General features: G+C 42.7%; 2 protein-coding genes across 2 annotated transcripts in view; both read right to left on the reverse strand.

Annotated features, from left to right (window-relative positions):
* Window positions 1-17,135, reverse strand: part of ITGA1 (integrin subunit alpha 1) — a 67,043-nt gene extending 49,908 nt beyond the window's left edge. Inside the window, exon 1 of the mRNA XM_083703425.1 lies at window positions 16,441-17,135. Within this exon, the coding sequence (XP_083559551.1) occupies window positions 16,441-16,510 (70 nt within the window). The 5' untranslated portion in view covers window positions 16,511-17,135. The remainder of the gene's footprint in view (window positions 1-16,440) is intronic.
* Window positions 5,381-10,319, reverse strand: PELO (pelota mRNA surveillance and ribosome rescue factor). The gene is made up of 2 exons (XM_083703651.1): window positions 9,188-10,319; window positions 5,381-6,963 (listed from the first exon to the last, which is right to left on the reverse strand). The coding sequence occupies exons 1-2, from the start codon at window positions 9,911-9,913 to the stop codon at window positions 6,532-6,534; spliced, it is 1,158 nt and encodes a 385-aa protein (XP_083559777.1). The 5' UTR covers window positions 9,914-10,319; the 3' UTR covers window positions 5,381-6,531.
* Window positions 17,136-18,228: the final 1,093 nt, after the last annotated feature.

Consider the following 18,228-nt stretch of genomic DNA (forward strand, 5'->3'; position numbering starts at 1 on the left):
CCTTATATCCCTTTCACAAAGCCCAGCGCTTCATTTGCCCAGTGGGAAAACAGCATGAGGCTGGGACAGGGAGGGGCTTGATGGGAGAAGCTCAGCATCATAGGTTTCTAAGGATTGATCCAAGTGGAACAAAGTAAGACCACACTGCCTAACATGGTGTTTTATCTAAACAACAGACTCTGTTCTTCAGTGGCTACCTTCCTCAACCTGGTGCCCTCCAGATGTTTTGCACGGCAACTCTTACAATCTTCAAATGATGGCCTTGCTGATTAAAGAAGAGTTTGGATTTGATATTCTGCTTTATCACTACCCTAAGGAGTCTCAAAGCGGCTAACATTCTCCTTTCCCTTCCTCCCCCACAACAAACACTCTGTGAGGTGAGTCGGGCTGAGAGACTTCAAAGAAGTGTGACTAGCCCAAGGTCACCCAGCAGCTGCATGTGGAGGAGCAGGGAATCAAACCCGGTTCACCAGATTACAAGTCTATCGCTCTTAACCACTACACCACACTGGCTCTCTGGGGTTGTAGTGCAAAACTTCTAGAGGACTACAGGATCTCCAAGTAAAGGATAAGAGCCAAAGGGCCCAGTCCTATGTAAGCCAAAATAAAATGAAGAAGGGATGCAAAAGGAGTATGATCACGTTTATTTTGCTCCTCCCTTTCCTTTTAATGGGTCTTGTAATGAAGGTGTTTCTTGTGGGTTATGTTCTCTGGAGAAGAAGAGTGCATCTCATAAAAAGTTGTTGATAATTAAGTGATGCTAGGATTCACAATGCATTTTATGAGGCCATGATCAAGCTTTTCAGTGCCTTTTACAGTAGTTGAAGTCGATAAAAAGAACAGAATTATTGCTTGTAAAAGTCTTGTTGTTTCTATTAGTGCTCTTATGATCCCCAGAAAAGAGCAAAAAAGTAGTTTTAAAAGTTATTGTCAGTAAAGGAGAGAGGAGGAGACATTTTGTTGGTTCTGTTCTTTTGACCAATAAATAAAAGGAAAATGAATCACACTGCTGTGTTATTTACCGTATTCTCTAACAAAATACTTTCAGGTGGCAGCCCACTAGAAAGCTGTAGAAGTAAAAACCTGAATGCAAAGAAAACTATTGTCATTAGAGAGAAAAATCCACTGAAAAAGTGAAGTCTCTTATATATTATTACCAACTAATTTTCCTCAAGCACCAATGCTTATGCAGCCAAAATAAGATGGAAGCATTGGCAAATTTGGGGTATTCTTAAGGTGTTCAGAATTGGGACGCAGGTGGCGCTGTGGGTTAAAGCCTCAGCGCCTAGGACTTGCCGATCGAAAGGTCGGCGGTTCGAATCCCTGCGGCGGGGTGCGCTCCCGCTGCTCGGTCCCAGCGCCTGCCAACCTAGCAGTTCGAAAGCACCCCCGGGTGCAAGTAGATAAATAGGGACCGCTTACCAGCGGGAAGGTAAACGGTGTTTCCGTGTGCGACTCTGGCTCGCCAGAGCAGCGATGTCACGCTGGCCACGTGACCCAGAAGTGTCTCCGGACAGCGCTGGCCCCTGGCCTCTTGAGTGAGATGGGCGCACATCCCCAGAGTCTGGCAAGACTGGCCCGTACGGGCAGGGGTACCTTTACCTTTACCTTTAAGGTGTTCAGAAATACACACATATATATTGGAAGAAATCCCCTTGGGGTAGAGCTCTCAAAACAGCTGCATAAGAACTTAATGGCATGAGATGTTGAGACACCACATGGGGAACTGTCAAAAGGGTGAGAGGAGGCAATGGAATTGAGGAACCTGAAGGGCAAAGCAAAGACAATGATATAAAAAAGGGGGAGGACCCTATCCCCATGCCTGGGTAGGCAATTTCCTGCTTCATACTGAAAAAACTATTGTTCCCAGGGATAAAAGAAAGGGCTGTCTGCAATTGTCAGCTGGGCAACAGTGTGTCCACTCAGGGACATCTGCAGGATTTTTATTTTTTAGCAACAGTAATGAATTGTTTAACAGTGTCTAACAGTGTTTGCACTAGCTCAACGCAACTACTCAGTTGCAAACAGGATATTCCTAACACTACCTGAAAATGCTAGGGATTGAACCTGGGACTTTGTGCATGTGTAACACATATTGTACTACTGAGCTCTGGCCTTCTCTTGTACACTAAATCTACTCCTCCGTTGTTACACCTGGCATCCAGACATCTCCTAAGCATTGAAACCATTCATCCTTTTGTTGACTTCCTTCAGTCCTTAACTGTAGCACTGATACAATCAACTTCACAGCGCACTGTAGTTCTGGGGGGGGTGTGTGTGCTCAACATGCAATAATGCAACAGCAAGCATTTCTGTGTTGTCACATATTACTCTAACCCCAGCTTTCCTCCAGCAAAATGTACATCACATACAGAATGTGTGCATTTTTCAGAGCTCTTATAACCCCCACTGTGGCAATTACACAGGGTCCCTGGATGTTTAACGGTCTATTGATCCCTGGGCCGCCACCAACCCGTTACTCTCTGGTAAAAACTGAGTCCAGTCAGTTGTTAAAAGTGAACCAAAAAACCAAGTTTATTATACAAACATTAACAAGTTTATGGTTTCTCAGATAATATTCCTGTCAGTATCTTAACTTTTGTTTCTTTACCGGCCTATACCTTCCTAATTCCTTCTGACTGATTATCTCAACTGTCTGACTGACTCTTCTTAACAAATTCTCTCACTCGCTCACACCAGACTAGCCCAACCCACAGGCTTATCTTCTGTCTCTTCTAACTCCAGTCTGTTTTCTCTACCACCCTAACTCTTAACTCCTGCAAAAACCCTGTTAACTCTGCCCCCTGGGGTTCCCATTGGTTAGTCATTTTACAGTAAGTTAATCCTTTCCTTATGAACCCAGTATGATGTCACACACCTAGGAGGGCAAACGCGACACCCACTCTCTCAAAATGCTGCAACTGAAATTCATATGGCAATTAATTTCATTTGTGACTAAACACCAGTATTTCAGATAAAACCTTATACAAATCTTTCCGTTTTCTAGCTCAGAATTCAAATCTGCCAAGACCATAAAAGAACTTTTGTTTAAGCTTCTCTGTCTTAATCTTTAACCTTTGCAGAATAAACAACTAAGATTCTGGAGAATTTCCAGTAAACTATACAAAAGAATTAGAATGCTGTTTGTAAAAAAGTAGACAACTGTCTACTAGAGCAAAACAGAGCTAAGGATGTTGCAGATGACTCAGATTTCAAAATTAACACTTGTTCAGATCCAACACTAGGCTTTGTTCAAATTCAGCAAATAATGGGAATTTAAACCCAGGGCACCTTAATTCTAATTCATCTCAACCTAAGAGTCTGTTGCATAAACCCAGTGGCCTGTGTAGTCCAGCCTCCTATCTTCACAGTTACTGAATGGATGCCTGTGGCAAACCTGCAGGCAGAAACAGAGCACAAGAGCATTCTCCCCTCCTGTTGTGTCAAGCAACTGGTAAAAGGCACTAGGCCATACTGCCTTGGTATACAGTTAATTGAGTTCCATTTTCTTGAGCTCTATTGCCCCCCACAAAAAAAGTTTCCCAGTTTTCTCAGCTTGGGAAAAGATACAAAGCCTTGATTTAGTACATTCATCAGTTTAACAAAGCATTGGTGAGCAGTGAGAAGTGCAAATAACAGTATAAGCCAGTGAAGAAAGCTTTTCTGCAATGAAGTTAGCTGAATATTCACCAGTCTCTTGACCTATACCAGTCTTCCCCAACCTGTGGCCCTCCAAATATTTTGGACCAAAACTCCTATCAGGTCCAACCAGGATGGTCAATAGTCAAGGATGATGGAAGGCATGAAGGTGGTGGACGCTGTATGGCAGAGTTGTTAAAGGTACCGTATATAAAGGTTGGGAGGAGCAGAGAAAAATTATGAGACATTGTCTTGAGCTCCTTAAAAGCAAGGTGGTCAAGTGCAATAAATAAGGGAAGGAACTATCTGAAAAACTGTTGTGAGAAACTGATACAAGTATACGCCTCAACAATAAATGGATAACTATCAAAGAGATAAAGCAGAGGTTAAGGACAGTTATCGAACAGTGCTTTTGCAAAATAAATGAATAAATAAAAATTAATCATAAATTTAAGCCATGCAAGGGTTCCTTCCATGGAGACCACTCTCCTTCCTGTGTGCATTGGATTGTGGCCTACATCACCTTCCACGTATCCAACTACTTGCAGCAAATGCGTTTTAATAAATACGGAATACATCAAAGAATAAATGTACTAGAGTGTAAATTCATTAATGATTTCCTCAATGACAGGTTATTAATTATTAAAAGGGCCACAAAAAGCAGCCTTGTTAAGTTAGACTTTTTCTTCTTAACCCAATGCTATTTCCCCAAAAATCAAAATAAAAAAGATTTGGAAATATTTAGCAAATACCTGTTTTGTGCAAAATGTTAGGGAGAGATTTTACATACTGTTTTTATTCTTTCTCGCCGTATCTCAACCATCTTGTCATGTTAATGCAACTAGCATAGCCTGCATGTGGTCTTGCATTCAGATATTTCATTTAAAATACTAGTATGTTTGTTAATTGATCATTAACTGCAATAACATTCACGAGTTACAGGAAATAACTATGTCAAATTCAGAGTAGGCCCACTGAAATCAGTAGTTATGACTAACTTAAGACCTCAGTAATTGCTAAGTAATATAAATGATATAGCTAAATACAAATATCATGGACCTGGCACAGCAACATCCTTCTTATAATCTAGCCCAGTCTTTACCAAACTGAGGCTGGCTGGGGCTAATACAAATTGTAATCCCAAACATCTGGAAATTGCCAGGTTGGTGAAAACTCACCTAGCACAAGGCAAACATTGTTCTAGTCCAAAGAGGCTACCTATGTGTTGAAAAAGTTTTCATCTCTCATAAAAAAACACTAATTGGTCCTTGAAAGTACTGAATACTGTGGGAATATTTAAATGAACCCAGTTTAGAGAGGGAAATGGCTATCAGTATTCCTCTGGTGGTCTTAGGTCTAGAGTTCAAGTAAAGAGACTATAATCCCAAATCCAGAAGATTAGACACACACATAATAACAAGTTTTGGGATTGCAGAATCTAATCCCACGAGGAGGAGAAAATATTCCTGAATAACAGCCCAATCTTATGTATGTTGACTTGCAAGTAAGCCCACAGAGTTCAATGGAAATTATCTTTAGAGAAAGCTGCCTAGAACTGAGGTCTTAGATCAGTAGACTGCACACTGGGAACAAAGACTTGGTTCCCCCAACCCAAGCACCTCCCAGCTCATTCTTCCACTGATTTTGTTTAGCTGTTCACTTATTGAATCCATGCTTACTTCCTAATAAAATAAACTAATAGGACACATGAGCAAGACTAGTAAAATCCTCACAAAATAAGTTTGTTGCCAACATTTTATTAAAACATATGTTTTAGCTTTTTAGTGATTATACTATTCTATGAAAACTGCCTTTTATGATCTAGGTGGCCATGAGAAATGTGCCATTGTTATGATTAACCCAGCAGTAACAATATTTAATAAAATATGGGTAGGCCACACATGACCCACCTTACGCATTAACAGTATGCATGGAGTTCTGCTTAAAATCCTTTTTTAATAAATCAAATATTTTTGCTTTTCATTTTTAAAAATGGTTATTTGTTGCAACTAAAATTCTCAATTCAACAACAGAGTAAATCAATGGCTGTGTTGGCACGACTTAATAAGCAATATATACTCAGGCATCATGCACCCATATCCAGCCCCTTTGCTCCCACTTCACTTCTCTGTTCATGTAAGTTAGGAAACAAGACTGGAATCCAGTTACCCATACCTTCCTGCTACTTGAATCTATAATTAATGGCTTCCAAACAATTTTAAATTGTGGCTTTGTATGCTGGCTTGTTTGGAAGCCATTAACCTTTGTTTTGCCACTCATGTGAAGAAAGGAATAAAACAGCTACATGTGAGTGCCTGTAGCTTGTGCCCACCTCAGTGGTAAGTTGAAAGGATTGTGCAAAATCAGCCACAATCTTTCAGACACACAAATTATGAATAAAACACAATTACACTCATAGTATGTCACAACATCTCAACTTAATAAACACTTCAACAATAATCAGTTATAACATCCTAGCATTTAAACAAGTTCCCATGATAATGAGGGAGGGGAGAGAAACTTTTGTGTGTGTGCAAAACACAGAAAATACTTAAGCAAAACATTATCTTCTTTCATGGTTTCAGTTTATTGGTTTTCCACATGTTCCACAAAGCACCAGCAATGTTTTCCAATTAGTTATGTCAGTCCAGTTTTGCTAAGAGAGAACTATCATAATCATTACGACTCACACAAGGAAAATGTATAAATATGCAATATTCTTGAGCAGCACACTAAATGCTCACCTTACCAGTCACTTAAAAAAATAGTGTTCCCATTGTTTTTTTCCTTTTGGTAAGGCATGGTACAGAAGCATAAAATATTTGGGACAAAGACATCCCCTTCCTTGCTGAAGCAGTCATTATATGAGAAGGGTGAATGAGTACACCATCATCAATCTTCTTCAGAACTGGAATCTTCTTCCTGATCAGAGAGCTCAGCAACAGGAAAACGCAGAATGGCAGCCACACCTGTTAGTTGTCCAAGCTGTTCCCCAGACACATGAAGACTGGAGAAGATGCGAACAGTGCCCATGTTGTCACGCACACTATCAACTAGCCGGACATAACGACTGCGTGCAGCTACATCCTGATGCCTAAAAAGTTCATCACTGATCAATAAGGTATCAATAGCCATGGCTTCATTGGCTTTTTCCACATGCTTGAGACCATAAAAAGCCCGGTCAGGCTCATGTTGTAGCATCTTGTAGAAATCATCTAAGGCTTTGACTTCACCAGCTGCTTTAGTATCAGCAAGTCGACTAGTCACAGCTGGGTCACACAGAGCTTCTTTTAATGCATATTTATGTCCAGAGGAAGAGTGTACCTAGAACAAAAAAAGAAAGAAAGAAAAGAAAAAACTTCGATAATGACTTTTATTTCTCTTGAAAACCGAATTCCTTAAATTTGAGTTGTTTTCAGGTCAGGTAAAGACAGGTCAGGCAAAAGCCCCTGAAGTTACAGAATTGTCTGTTGTAGTGAGACATGATGACTGACGATAATGATAACTATTTACATCATTCAAGGAAGTTTTTATGTTGAGTTACTGGAAAGTTGTGAGATTACATCCTACCATTTGTAACTGCCCTATGCTTAGTTTTGCTAGATATATTAAAAACAACAGTGTTACTGGTGACTTCCTCCTACAAATAAGGTTTTTTGAACAAATTTCAGTGACGCACATAGAGTAAGGGTTGAGAATGCATGGCCCTTCAGATGATGCTGGACGACACCTCCCATCACAAGCTGACCACTAGCAATGCTGGCTGGGCCTATAGTAGTTCAACAATATCTGGAAGGTGGCAGGTTCTCTAACACTGTTGCAGAGCATTTCACTTTTTACAACCATCAGAAGGACTGCCATGTTAAGCATGCTTACTAGTTTTAAGTGCAATTGAACTTAGGATAACTTTTGTGTAGGATCATACACTACTTCACAAACTTTATGGCCCGCTAGGAAGAGTTCTTAATCACATCCTCGATATTAAGTGCAAGTAGCACAATAGGACACAGTTTCATTAGCATGAGAATTTGCCTCAAAAAGCTCAAACATTTCATGTTCATGCAGGCATTTTTAAAATATAGAATAAAAAACTGGTATTTAATACTGCCACTCTCCTTTCACATATATAGTTAAAGAATCTTAAATTTTGGGGAGGTTTCATTGGCATTTGAAGCATGCTTGCACCTCTCCTTTCCAAAAGCGACATGCAGTTATAAGTTAAATAATACTTCTGATGGATTTACATACAACCCCCCAGATTTTGTTCTTTTCGTTGAGCAGTATTTATTCAGCCATGCTTTAAAGCTGTTTTAAACTTATTACTTCTTATACCAAAAGTTTCAGCTCTGTCATGTATGCCTACAAGTACATTAATTTCCAGAGGACCATGCATATAGTTTCAAAGATACTAAGTTTACCAAGTACAATACTGCATAGCAGAAATTAATAAATCTGAGCAATCTAATAATGCAATGCAACTTATATTAGCATGGATAAATATTACAGATTTATGTATCAAATAAACATTGAAGAGGGGTCTCCTTACATCATTCATGACGGGGCTTTAGGCACAAACTGATTTTCTGGTTCTTTCAATCAATGTACACTAAATACAAGTTCCAAGGGAACTGGCATCAAAAGGGGGAAACGTCTGGAGAAGTGATTATCAGTGCAATCTTACACATGTCAACTGAGAAAGTAAGTCTCAGTAAGGTCAATGGTGTTTATCCCCAGGTAAAGGGACACAGGACTGCAACCAAAGTAACAGGATGAGATTGTATTAGACTGGCATCTGAAACTGATGTATAGCAGCCGATTAAACATCCTTTTTTCATAAATAAGTTCCACAAAAGTCAGTCAACTTACCTAAAAGTAACCATGCTTAGGGCTGAAGCCTTCAGAGGAAGGGATTCAAAGCATCAGTCTTACAGATACTTATCTCAAGTGGATGGGAAGAAAGCCTTCAAAGGACTTTAAGTCCCATTTATCTTGACAGGTCTACTTTAAATAATTGCCTGATCCAATGCATATCTGTTCAGAAGCGAGTCCCATAAAATCAATGGTACTTACTCCCAGATAAGGCCTGCATCCACATCCAAACCACAGCACTGAACTTGGGATGCCCAAGTTGGCTGAATAAGCATTTGTGAAAGGATTTGGATCCTATCTTTAAGACATCTGAAGGCAGCCCTGTTTAGGGAAGTTTTTAATATTTAATGCTGTACTGTTTTCAACACTTGATTGGGAGCCGTCCAGAGTAGCTGGGGAAACTCAGCCAGACGGGCGGGGTGTAAATAAATTATTATTATTATTACCATTACTTAATGCAAGTGAACATTATAGGATGGCCGTTAATGTACTGTGAACATTTTTTTGCAGCTGTCTTAGATGCATTCACCTAGTTCTATTTAGACACGTGCTGATATTTTGCATGTTCTGGCAAACCACGTTTGCACACCTGCCAACTTATATATATAATCCATTCCACTACTGAATAACGATCACCCCTCCCTTGAACTTAAACGGAACACGCTGCCTTGAGCTTTACCTGCAAAAACTTGGAGCGGTTCTCCAGCAACAGCTTGTTGTCCGTCTTCACAGCCTGCTGGAACATGTAATCGCAGAACTGCTCCCTCACGAAGCCCGGGCTGGCCACCAGCACGCACTTGACCACGTCGAAGTTGATGTGGCGCTGGATGGCCTGCGCCACCTGCTCGTAGAACCTCTCCAGCGCCCGGTCGTGCTGCGCGCAGCTGCCCTTCCGCTTCCGAGGGATGTTCACCTCCACCTTGGCCCGAGTCAGGGTCATGCTGGGCGTCACCAGGCAGACGTGCGCCAGCCCTTCCTGCATCACCACGGCCGCCACGTCGGCGCTCCAGGCCGGGTCGCAGGCCTGCTCGATCCTGTCGAGGACCACGCTGTCCCACTGCTTCTTGGCCAGCGTGAACTGGCGGTTGGGCTCCAGCTCGATGGTGTGGTAGGCGCCCATCTTGACGTACTCGTTCTCCTGGATGTTGGTGCCCTTGACGCGCAGCTGGCACGCCTGCGAGTCGAAGTCGATGGTCTCCACGCACAGCGTGAGGGTGGTGCGCACCCGATTGCTGCCCACGCTGCCCGTGGCCGACTCCGTCTGCACCTTGCGGATGGTGGAGGCCCGCAGGCTGTCCCCGACCTGAAGCAGGTTGTAGGCGTGCCACATGTCCTCGGCCTCCTCGGGGATGAGCGTCACCTGCCCGGCGTTGTCCTTCTCGATGTCTTTCCGCACCAGCTTCATCCTGCCGGCGCCTCAGGGGGCAGGCGGGCGGCCCTGCCGCACCCGCCGCTCAAACCCCGGGAAGAGGGGAACACGCCAGGCCGCCGCCTCACAGGCCTGGTTCCTCTCAGTGAATGTAAACGATGAGGGGGGGTCAGCTATTCATGGCTGGGCTGCCGAGGGCGAGGCCTCCCGATGCGGCGTGTGAGAGAAAATTCCCCTCAGCGACCCATCACTTCTGCATCGGCGTCCCAACAGCCGCCCTCCGGCCGCTTCTCCCCTGCGCCTGCGCGCCCGCCGGGTCCTGATAGGCCAAGAGTCGGCGGCTTTTCCTCCTCCCCTCCTTCCGAACATGCGCGGTGGCGTCACTGCGTTCCCGCCGCCTAAGGAGCGCCTGCGCCGTGCTCCCCACGTCGCGTCATCCGGCAGAGGAAAGTCGCCGGCTGGCAAGGCGGGCGGACGTTCCGCCAGCCGCGCCCCGCGGCGCATGCGCGGACCGGCCGGCCGGTTCTGCCCGGGAATCGCGGTCGCGGCAGAGTTGGGAGCGGCTCGCTGACTTTGTGCTATACAGCGCATGCGCGTCGTTTGCCCACCGCCGCGCAAGTTTCTGGTTTTAATAGTTTAAAGAGTGAATAGCCTCTTCTAGGAAATGCGCTTGCTCACAAGGCGAGTAGATCCCGTTACATGCGGTGCCTCATTACATTCTTGCCTCATAATTTCCAGAAAGACTTTGTTTCTGCAATGCATACATTCCTGGGAGTAAGCCCTATTCAGTTAGAATCGCTTGCGCGCAAATATGCACAGGAGAAGCGGGCTGTGACCCCCCCTTCCCCAAAAGATGATTAAAATAAGGTGATTTTCAGCTGTTCGGCACTTCTCCTGGCATAGCTGGTTCTTAAACCCTAGCTGTCAACTTTTCCATTTTCTTGCGAGGAATCCTATTCGGAATAAGGGCACACGAAAGCTCATACCAAGAACTAACTTAGTTGGTCTTTAAGGTGCTACTGGAAGGATTTTTTTTTTGTTTTGACTATGGCAGACCAACACTTCTACCTATCTGTAACCGGAATAAGGGAATTTCCCTTAAAAAATGGGAAACGTTGACAGCTATGTCTTAAACCCGATTTCAATTTTTGGAACTATTGTACATTCCCAGCTCCTGATCTCTTGCTTTAACAGCCCATGAACAGCAAAACATTTAAATGGAGCTGGTAATATTCTGGCTCAAGTGCCGCTGGATACTTAAAGACTGGTATTTAATAAGGGATTGTGGCTGCTCATGCATGCACGTTTTTCACAGCGTCTACGTGACTTTGATAGCATCAGACTGTTAGACCATATTCCCCCATGCTTTCTATGGCAAATCCATAAAAAACCCCAAACTGGTTTCCAGTATCCTGTTTGCCATATCTAAATGATCCGTTCACCCCTGGTCTGGAAAAACTGGCTGCATACACACCATGCATTTAAAGCACATGGCTTCCCCCAAAGAATTCCTTCATGGGAATTGTAGTTTACCCACCACAGAGCTACAATTCCCAGCACCCTTAACAAACTACAGTTTGGGGGGGGAGAAGCCATGTGCTGTAAATGTATGTTATTTGCACAGCAGCCCTATGCTTTGCACCATCTTTCCAGTGTGCTCAGATCCTGCATGTGGGAAGAGACGACATTAGTAGGAAACCTGCTGAACCACTGAGGCAGAGTCACTGTTTCTGCATAGTGCCTTGCTTGCCATATAAAGGCAATAGAAACAGCCAATCTTAAGCATCCTGTGCTATAAATTGCCTATATAAATTACTCTGAAAGCAAGAACTGTAGCTCTAAGCCCTATATGGCCTAGGGCCCTCGTACCTACGGGACCGCCTCTCCTGGTATGCCCCACAGAGGAACTTACGATCTTCAAATAAAAACACCTTGAAGGTCCCAAGCCACAGAGAGGTTAGGCTGGCCTCAACTAGAGCCAGGGCTTTTTCGGCTGCGGCTCCAACCTGGTGGAACGCTCTGTCACAAGAGACAAGGGCCCTGCAGGACTTCACATCTTTCCGCAGGGCCTGCAAGACAGCTGTTCCACCTGGCCTTTGGTCAGGGCGCAGCCTGACTCCCTCCTTTGGCAATCTTTACAAAACTTTAGTTTATGGTTGCCATCAATTTTGATTTTAATTCATTTTTATAATGTTTTATAATGTTGTACTGTTTTAGTGTTGTTAGCCGCCCTGAGCCCGGCTTCGGCTGGGGAGGGCGGGATATAAATAATAATAATAATAATTATTATTATTATTATTAAGTGAATCTCAGTGTGCTTGCTGGCTTGCTTTTTGCTAGTGGGATTCCACGCATAACCGCAAATTCAGGTTGTGCATTTAAAATAGATTTGGGCTCTTGCACAACGGACCCTGTTTTAAAAAATTAAAAACAGACATTTGCAGCAGTGAATGCATGGGAAAGTGTGGGAAGACAGGAAGTTGATACAACATCATATAACCTCCCCACAAACTTTGTGCAGACAAATCAGGATCAGTGCCCAGTAAACAGGTAGTCTGCAAGTGACTTCATTCTAACTCTTAGGATGGTGCAATCAACAATCTGTGATAAAAACTAACTAAATAAGTAAATTTTTTTTGCAGGACTAGCCCTCCTGTTCAAGATAATAGATTAATTTTCTGATCTACTTTGTAACCCAGAAAATTGTGGGGTTTTTTTTATTATAAGAAGTGGGTTATGCAGTCTTCAGTTGAAGATGTTCAGTTGACCCTTGTGCAATGTTCAGAAAACAATTAGGAAATACTTTTGCAATAACTTTGGTTTATTTATTAGGAAATCTAGCTATGCAAAAGAGGACTCAGTTGAAAACAGCAGTCTCAAAATATATTAGTAATTGGTTTCATTGCAAGTCCTTGTTTTTTCAGTTCTAAGAACATTTGAACAGAAAGTGATGTGCCTTAACATCTTTTCTTTTTAAAAGCAGGTAATAAACAGTGAAGCTATTCCATTGCAGCATATGGCAGCCCCTTTGTTCACCACTTTTTATTATAATTCCTAGTCTGACAAATATTTAAATTGATGGCATTATTTTACAGCTGTAAAGTCAGCCATTTCAAAAGCCATTTTCGTCATTTAGCTTACTTTTTTTTTTTAAAAAAAAACAGCTTTTAAAGGTAGAAGTAGTGGATCGTGTTTTCAAAACAATAATAGTACTGAGGCTTAATATGAAATACTATTGCCATTATTATGGAGATACATCATGATATTATCTCAATTGAAACCCAAACTTCGAAACAATTGCTGGAGGGAGAAATAGCAACAAATTATTAGACTATTCTTTTGTTATACAGTATAGGAATTGAAAATATTTGATAAGTAGCAAATAAGATAGGAAAGGAGCTTGTTGAGAAACAGATGATCTTATGGTAGAAATTTGTAACATTTTCTGCAGTTCATCCACCTATAACTCTTAAAATAAGTCTGGGGGTGCAAAGATGCTCATAATTCTAGGAAGCCAGTGAATGTTATAAATTAATGAATGTCAGAATTTAGCTAAAACTTGGGATATTGAAGGGAATATACAGGCTTCAGCAATTCTCCTACAAAGTAGCCTGGCCATACTAGATGAATGCAAGCTGCCAGACAGGTGACTGGGAGACCATATAACAACAGTTCTAAAAGACTACATTGGCTCTCAGTATGTTTCTGAGCACAATTCAAAGTGTTGGTGCTGACTTTTAAAGGCTTCTGCCCTGTATACCTGAAGGAGCATCTCCACCCCCATGGTTCAGCTCAGAGATCCAGTTATGAAGGCCTTCTGGAAGCTCTCTCATTGCGAGAAGTGAAGTTACAAGAAACCAAGCAGAGGGCCTTCTTGGTCGAATGCCCTCCCATCAGATGTCAAAAGAGATCATTTATGCAACCTTCGGTAGACGAAGGTTGTGGCTCAGTTCTTCACATGCACAGGGGAAAGGGAAATAAATATTCTGAGAAAGATACCAAGTCGATGAGCCTACGTTAAAAAGAAAGAATTGGATAACTTTAAATAAATTCCTCAGAAATGCCAAATAGCTGATTGCTACTGGACTATAATTTTGGCCTAATAAAAGACACAATGGGGCTTCTGTATTTGGGATCAGAATTTGGCCTTATGAAAAAAGTTTCATTTATGTCTTGTGTGTACCCTTTCCTGTTCAGTCACATTTGAAAATCTTTAAAGTTCATGTTTATATTTTGCTTAGCATCAGTTCAGAAACTACCATGGCAAGTATGCAGAATTATCCTGCAAATCCCTAACTTTTATATTCTGCTCGGTTTTCAAAAACGGGAAGGAAAATTAGAAGGCAGTGGCCCTATCAGGCCTATAACTCAATCCTTAGACATATTTGACTGGCTTGCTATGAAGCATTCTTAGATCTGTAATCTTAGCTTCAACTCTTGTTCAGTTAGATGTTGGCAATGGCTATGATGTTGCTGTTGAGCTGATGGTCTTATAAGAGCTGGCTTTTATCAGATTTTGTCTTTCAGTATGATCAACAAGGGTATCTTGCTCTATACTTCCTTTACCCTATATCCATCTCTTCCTCAGTTTCGGTTCTACATGTAAGGAACGTAAAAACTGAACCCAGGCAAAGCATCAGAAGAGAAAACAAACAAGCAAAAAATTAACCTGAAGGTCAATTCATACTTTTGTTCATCTGTTGAAGCCTGCAGCTTCTTGCGTGTAAGAATGAGACAAGACACCAGCCTAAATTTCTGTATTCACATTATGTTAAACATTATCTGGTAAACAGTTCAGACATCCAGCTTGCAAGTTATCAAGAACTGACGAATCAAGTGATGAGAAGGGCATGACGTGCGGCAGCCCACACTTCTTAGAAGTTCACAATTCTTAGAAATTCTAACTTCCATCCTGTCTTCAACAACGACATAAATGGATACTACAGCGGTACCTCGGGTTACATACGCTTCAGGTTACATACGCTTCAGGTTACAGACTCCACTAACCCAGAAATATTACCTCGGGTTAAGAACTTTGCTTCAGGATGAGAACAGAAATTGTGCTCCGGTGGTGCGGCAGCAGCAGGAGGCCCCATTAGCTAAAGTGTTGCTTCAGGTTAAGAACAGTTTCAGGTTAAGAACAGACCTCCAGAACGAATTAAGTACTTAACCTGAGGTACCACTGTACACTGAAGAGGAAAATAACCAACCACCTAAAGCAATAATGGAATATTCCACCCTGTGTTTACTCTCTGCTATCTTCCAGGAGCTTGGATGGTATCTAATGACCAACAATCTATGCACTGACTATATGCTGTTGTGCAGGTCCAATACTTCTTTTCAATCAAGTGGCCTACCTTTGTATTTAGATGTTCAGCTCAGAGAGCTCAGAGTAAATTCAACAGTAAATTATTCAACCACTAGTGGCTGGAAGGTGTTGCAGAGCTTGTTGAAAAAGAAACCCAGAAACGGAGTAACAAAACAGTTCATTATCTGTATGAAAAACATCCTTAAACATCGCCACCACTGTCTATAGGAAGGAGAATAGTACCATGCTATAATTTTTGGATGTTATAATCATATGACTTGTGCTGCCATGGCTTGGTAAGCTGGGATCACTATAATCAGGCATTGCTGCAACTGCAGTGCACATTGCCGAAGAACAACCCCCAAAGCAAAGACAAAAAGTTGAAAATTTAAACCACTCATCATAAAGTTGTCTCATTAAAAATAAATAAAACCAGCCTGTCCAAAGTGAGTTACAAACTAGAACCAAACATTACAAAAGACACAAGCAACAGAAAATAATATTTTCATTTCCCCTTGGGGTGATTACTATAAGATTTCCTGGCTACTCTCAGCCTTTGTCAATGTGATGCTCTCCTCCCCACTATTTTTATTTTTTTTGCTTCGCCCACATACTTCAGCAAAACCATCCCTCCGAGACCCACAAAGCATCGAGCAATTGCAATTGTGTTCATTTCCTCTCCCACCCCCACTTCCATTTCCATTTCCTCCCATTCCACCACCCCAAAACAGAAAATGGTTTGTGTCAGGAAAAGCTGAACTCCCCTGAGTCTATGGTGCTCTAAGAAATCCTCGAGAACAGGGAATCCTGAAATGGAAACACCACATGTTTCATTGGCAGTGTTATGCTAAGTAAGAGTAAATCGGCTCCCTTATCTCCTGTGCAGTTAAGGGGGCGCAATTTGCTACACTGTCCAAAATGATTTGCAAAAGTGAAAATCAAGCTTGCGCAACAGTACATTTCAACCCGGTCACCCCTTTCCTTGCTTGCCTAGTTCTATGATTTCTTATTTCCCACTTTCCTCTTTCTTTGCATCTTTCTGTTTAGTTTTAAAGCTTCTGTCACCCAAAATCAATGAATCGCTGGCTGTAAAGTTGACTTAAAACTCGGGGCGGGGTGTGTGTGGAATTGGCTGAAAAGCAAACAGACTGAAAGAAGTGGGAATGATGAATTGCTCAATTCTGGGGAGAGCCAAAAGCCGAGGGAGAGTTTGGCAGATGCGGAGCCTTCTGAAAGAAGAGAAAGATGTTCTCACCTGTCAGTACCAAGCAGGGGACAGCGACACCTGGAATGCTGCCGCTGGGACAGAGGGAGCAGGAGCCCATGGTTGCAATTGCAAAAGGAACCCGTGCAGGGGAAAAATAAGAAAGAAACGAGGCAAGCTTGTTAGCAACAGGGGTTCTCTTGTTCGGCTGCTAACTTCACAGCGCTGTTGCTGCTGCTGCTGCCGCTATTGCTTCTGGTCCCTTTTGCATTAGCAGCGGCAGCCCAGCCAGGCATTTCCTGTTTGTTGTTCAAGCCCTTTAAGTTTCTTTCCCCCTACACATCAAGATGAATTGCACCCCCCTCTCCCCAGCCCCCCTCCCTCTCCTGTTCCAAGTGGGCTCCGAGCCTTTGAAACCCCCACGTGGCTGGATCCCGTAGCTCAGAGACATGTACAAATAAAGTCAGATCTTTAACAGCTCGTGTTTAGGCTGAAGTCGGCAGGCTGCGAAGCAAACCTTAAAGGGACATCTGCATGCTTATAATTAATGGGTGTCTCCAGCTACCAGCCAGCTTCTACCAAATGCTGACAGTGAGAAGGCAGGTTTTGGGAACAACCTCTGCTCTCTCCCTCTCTCTCCCTCCACCCCCACCTTTCTTCCCAAACCGCGGTCCTAAATAATACTCTCTTCTTTGGGAGACTGCAGAGGTCCCTATTAAGAAGTGTGTGTGTCAAATTCAGATTTCAAGACACTTCCACGCTGAAGCTGCCCTTTGTGGGTCTAATTTTTCCTCCACTTACATCACTCTTTAAAAATGTTTCTGTTCTGTATTGTAGCATATATACTAAATCAAGCCTTTGTAGAAGGCGGTGGCAGTGGCGGAGACTGCAAATTCTCTCATGCAATTTGTATTTAAGATTAACACCTACTGCTTATTTGGATCATTCATGTTAGCATAAATTGCTCTACAGGCCTTGTCACATACAGTTTTAAGTCTGCAGTCAAGCTGCTATCTTTCAGCCTCAGTTACCCTAGCTGTAAATTGGGAATAACAGAGACAGTTCTCAGAGAGCTATAGGAAGACCAAGTAAAGTGCTATATCATTAATGAAAAATCTAGTTTCCTGTTTGGTGACTATCTCTCCCCCCCCCCCCACCATGAGAGCCCATATATTCTGAATTGTTCAGTGACCAGCAACGTTTGATCCACTTCTGTACCAGTTTGTCATTCTGATTTTGCCATAGTATTGCTTCAGTGTTCTTTGACAGCTGGGAGTCCCTGCACAGCCTAGAATGAAAAACACAATGGGGTTTGTGAAGGTGGCACCCTCTTGGCAGAGAGATGGGCAGAGAGGTGTGATTTGCCTTCAGAAGAAGTGCCTTGGGATTAAGGAACCAACCAAAACAACAAGCAGGCTTCTGAACTGTCCAGATCTATTCCTGAGGCTAGATGTGAGGAAGAGAGTCCGGAGAACTCAAAAACTTGCTCACTATTGTGTGGCATTTTGTTGGACCTAATAAATATATGGGCCAACTATGGATTTGGGGGTGGGGGTGGACTCCCTAATGGATCAACACAGCTGCCTTTTTTAGAATCTTTGCCTGGAAACCTGGCACATGGATAGTCTGTTTATGCACTTCCAATATGTACTGCTTGTATACTGTATCCGTAAATAATTCAAAACAAGCAACGTAGCCCTTCTTACCACTGGGGATTGTGGATCACATAGCTCTGGAACCTTGGAAAGTAACTGAGCAGGTGTGTGCAGCAGGATGGAGTGAATCACAGCAGTCAACATAAATCTGAGCACCCTTGAGAAACCAAGCAAGTAAGGCATT

This window comes from Podarcis gaigeae (assembly GCF_964106915.1).
Source record: "Podarcis gaigeae genome assembly, chromosome: 11".
NCBI classification, from domain to species: domain Eukaryota; kingdom Metazoa; phylum Chordata; class Lepidosauria; order Squamata; family Lacertidae; genus Podarcis; species Podarcis gaigeae.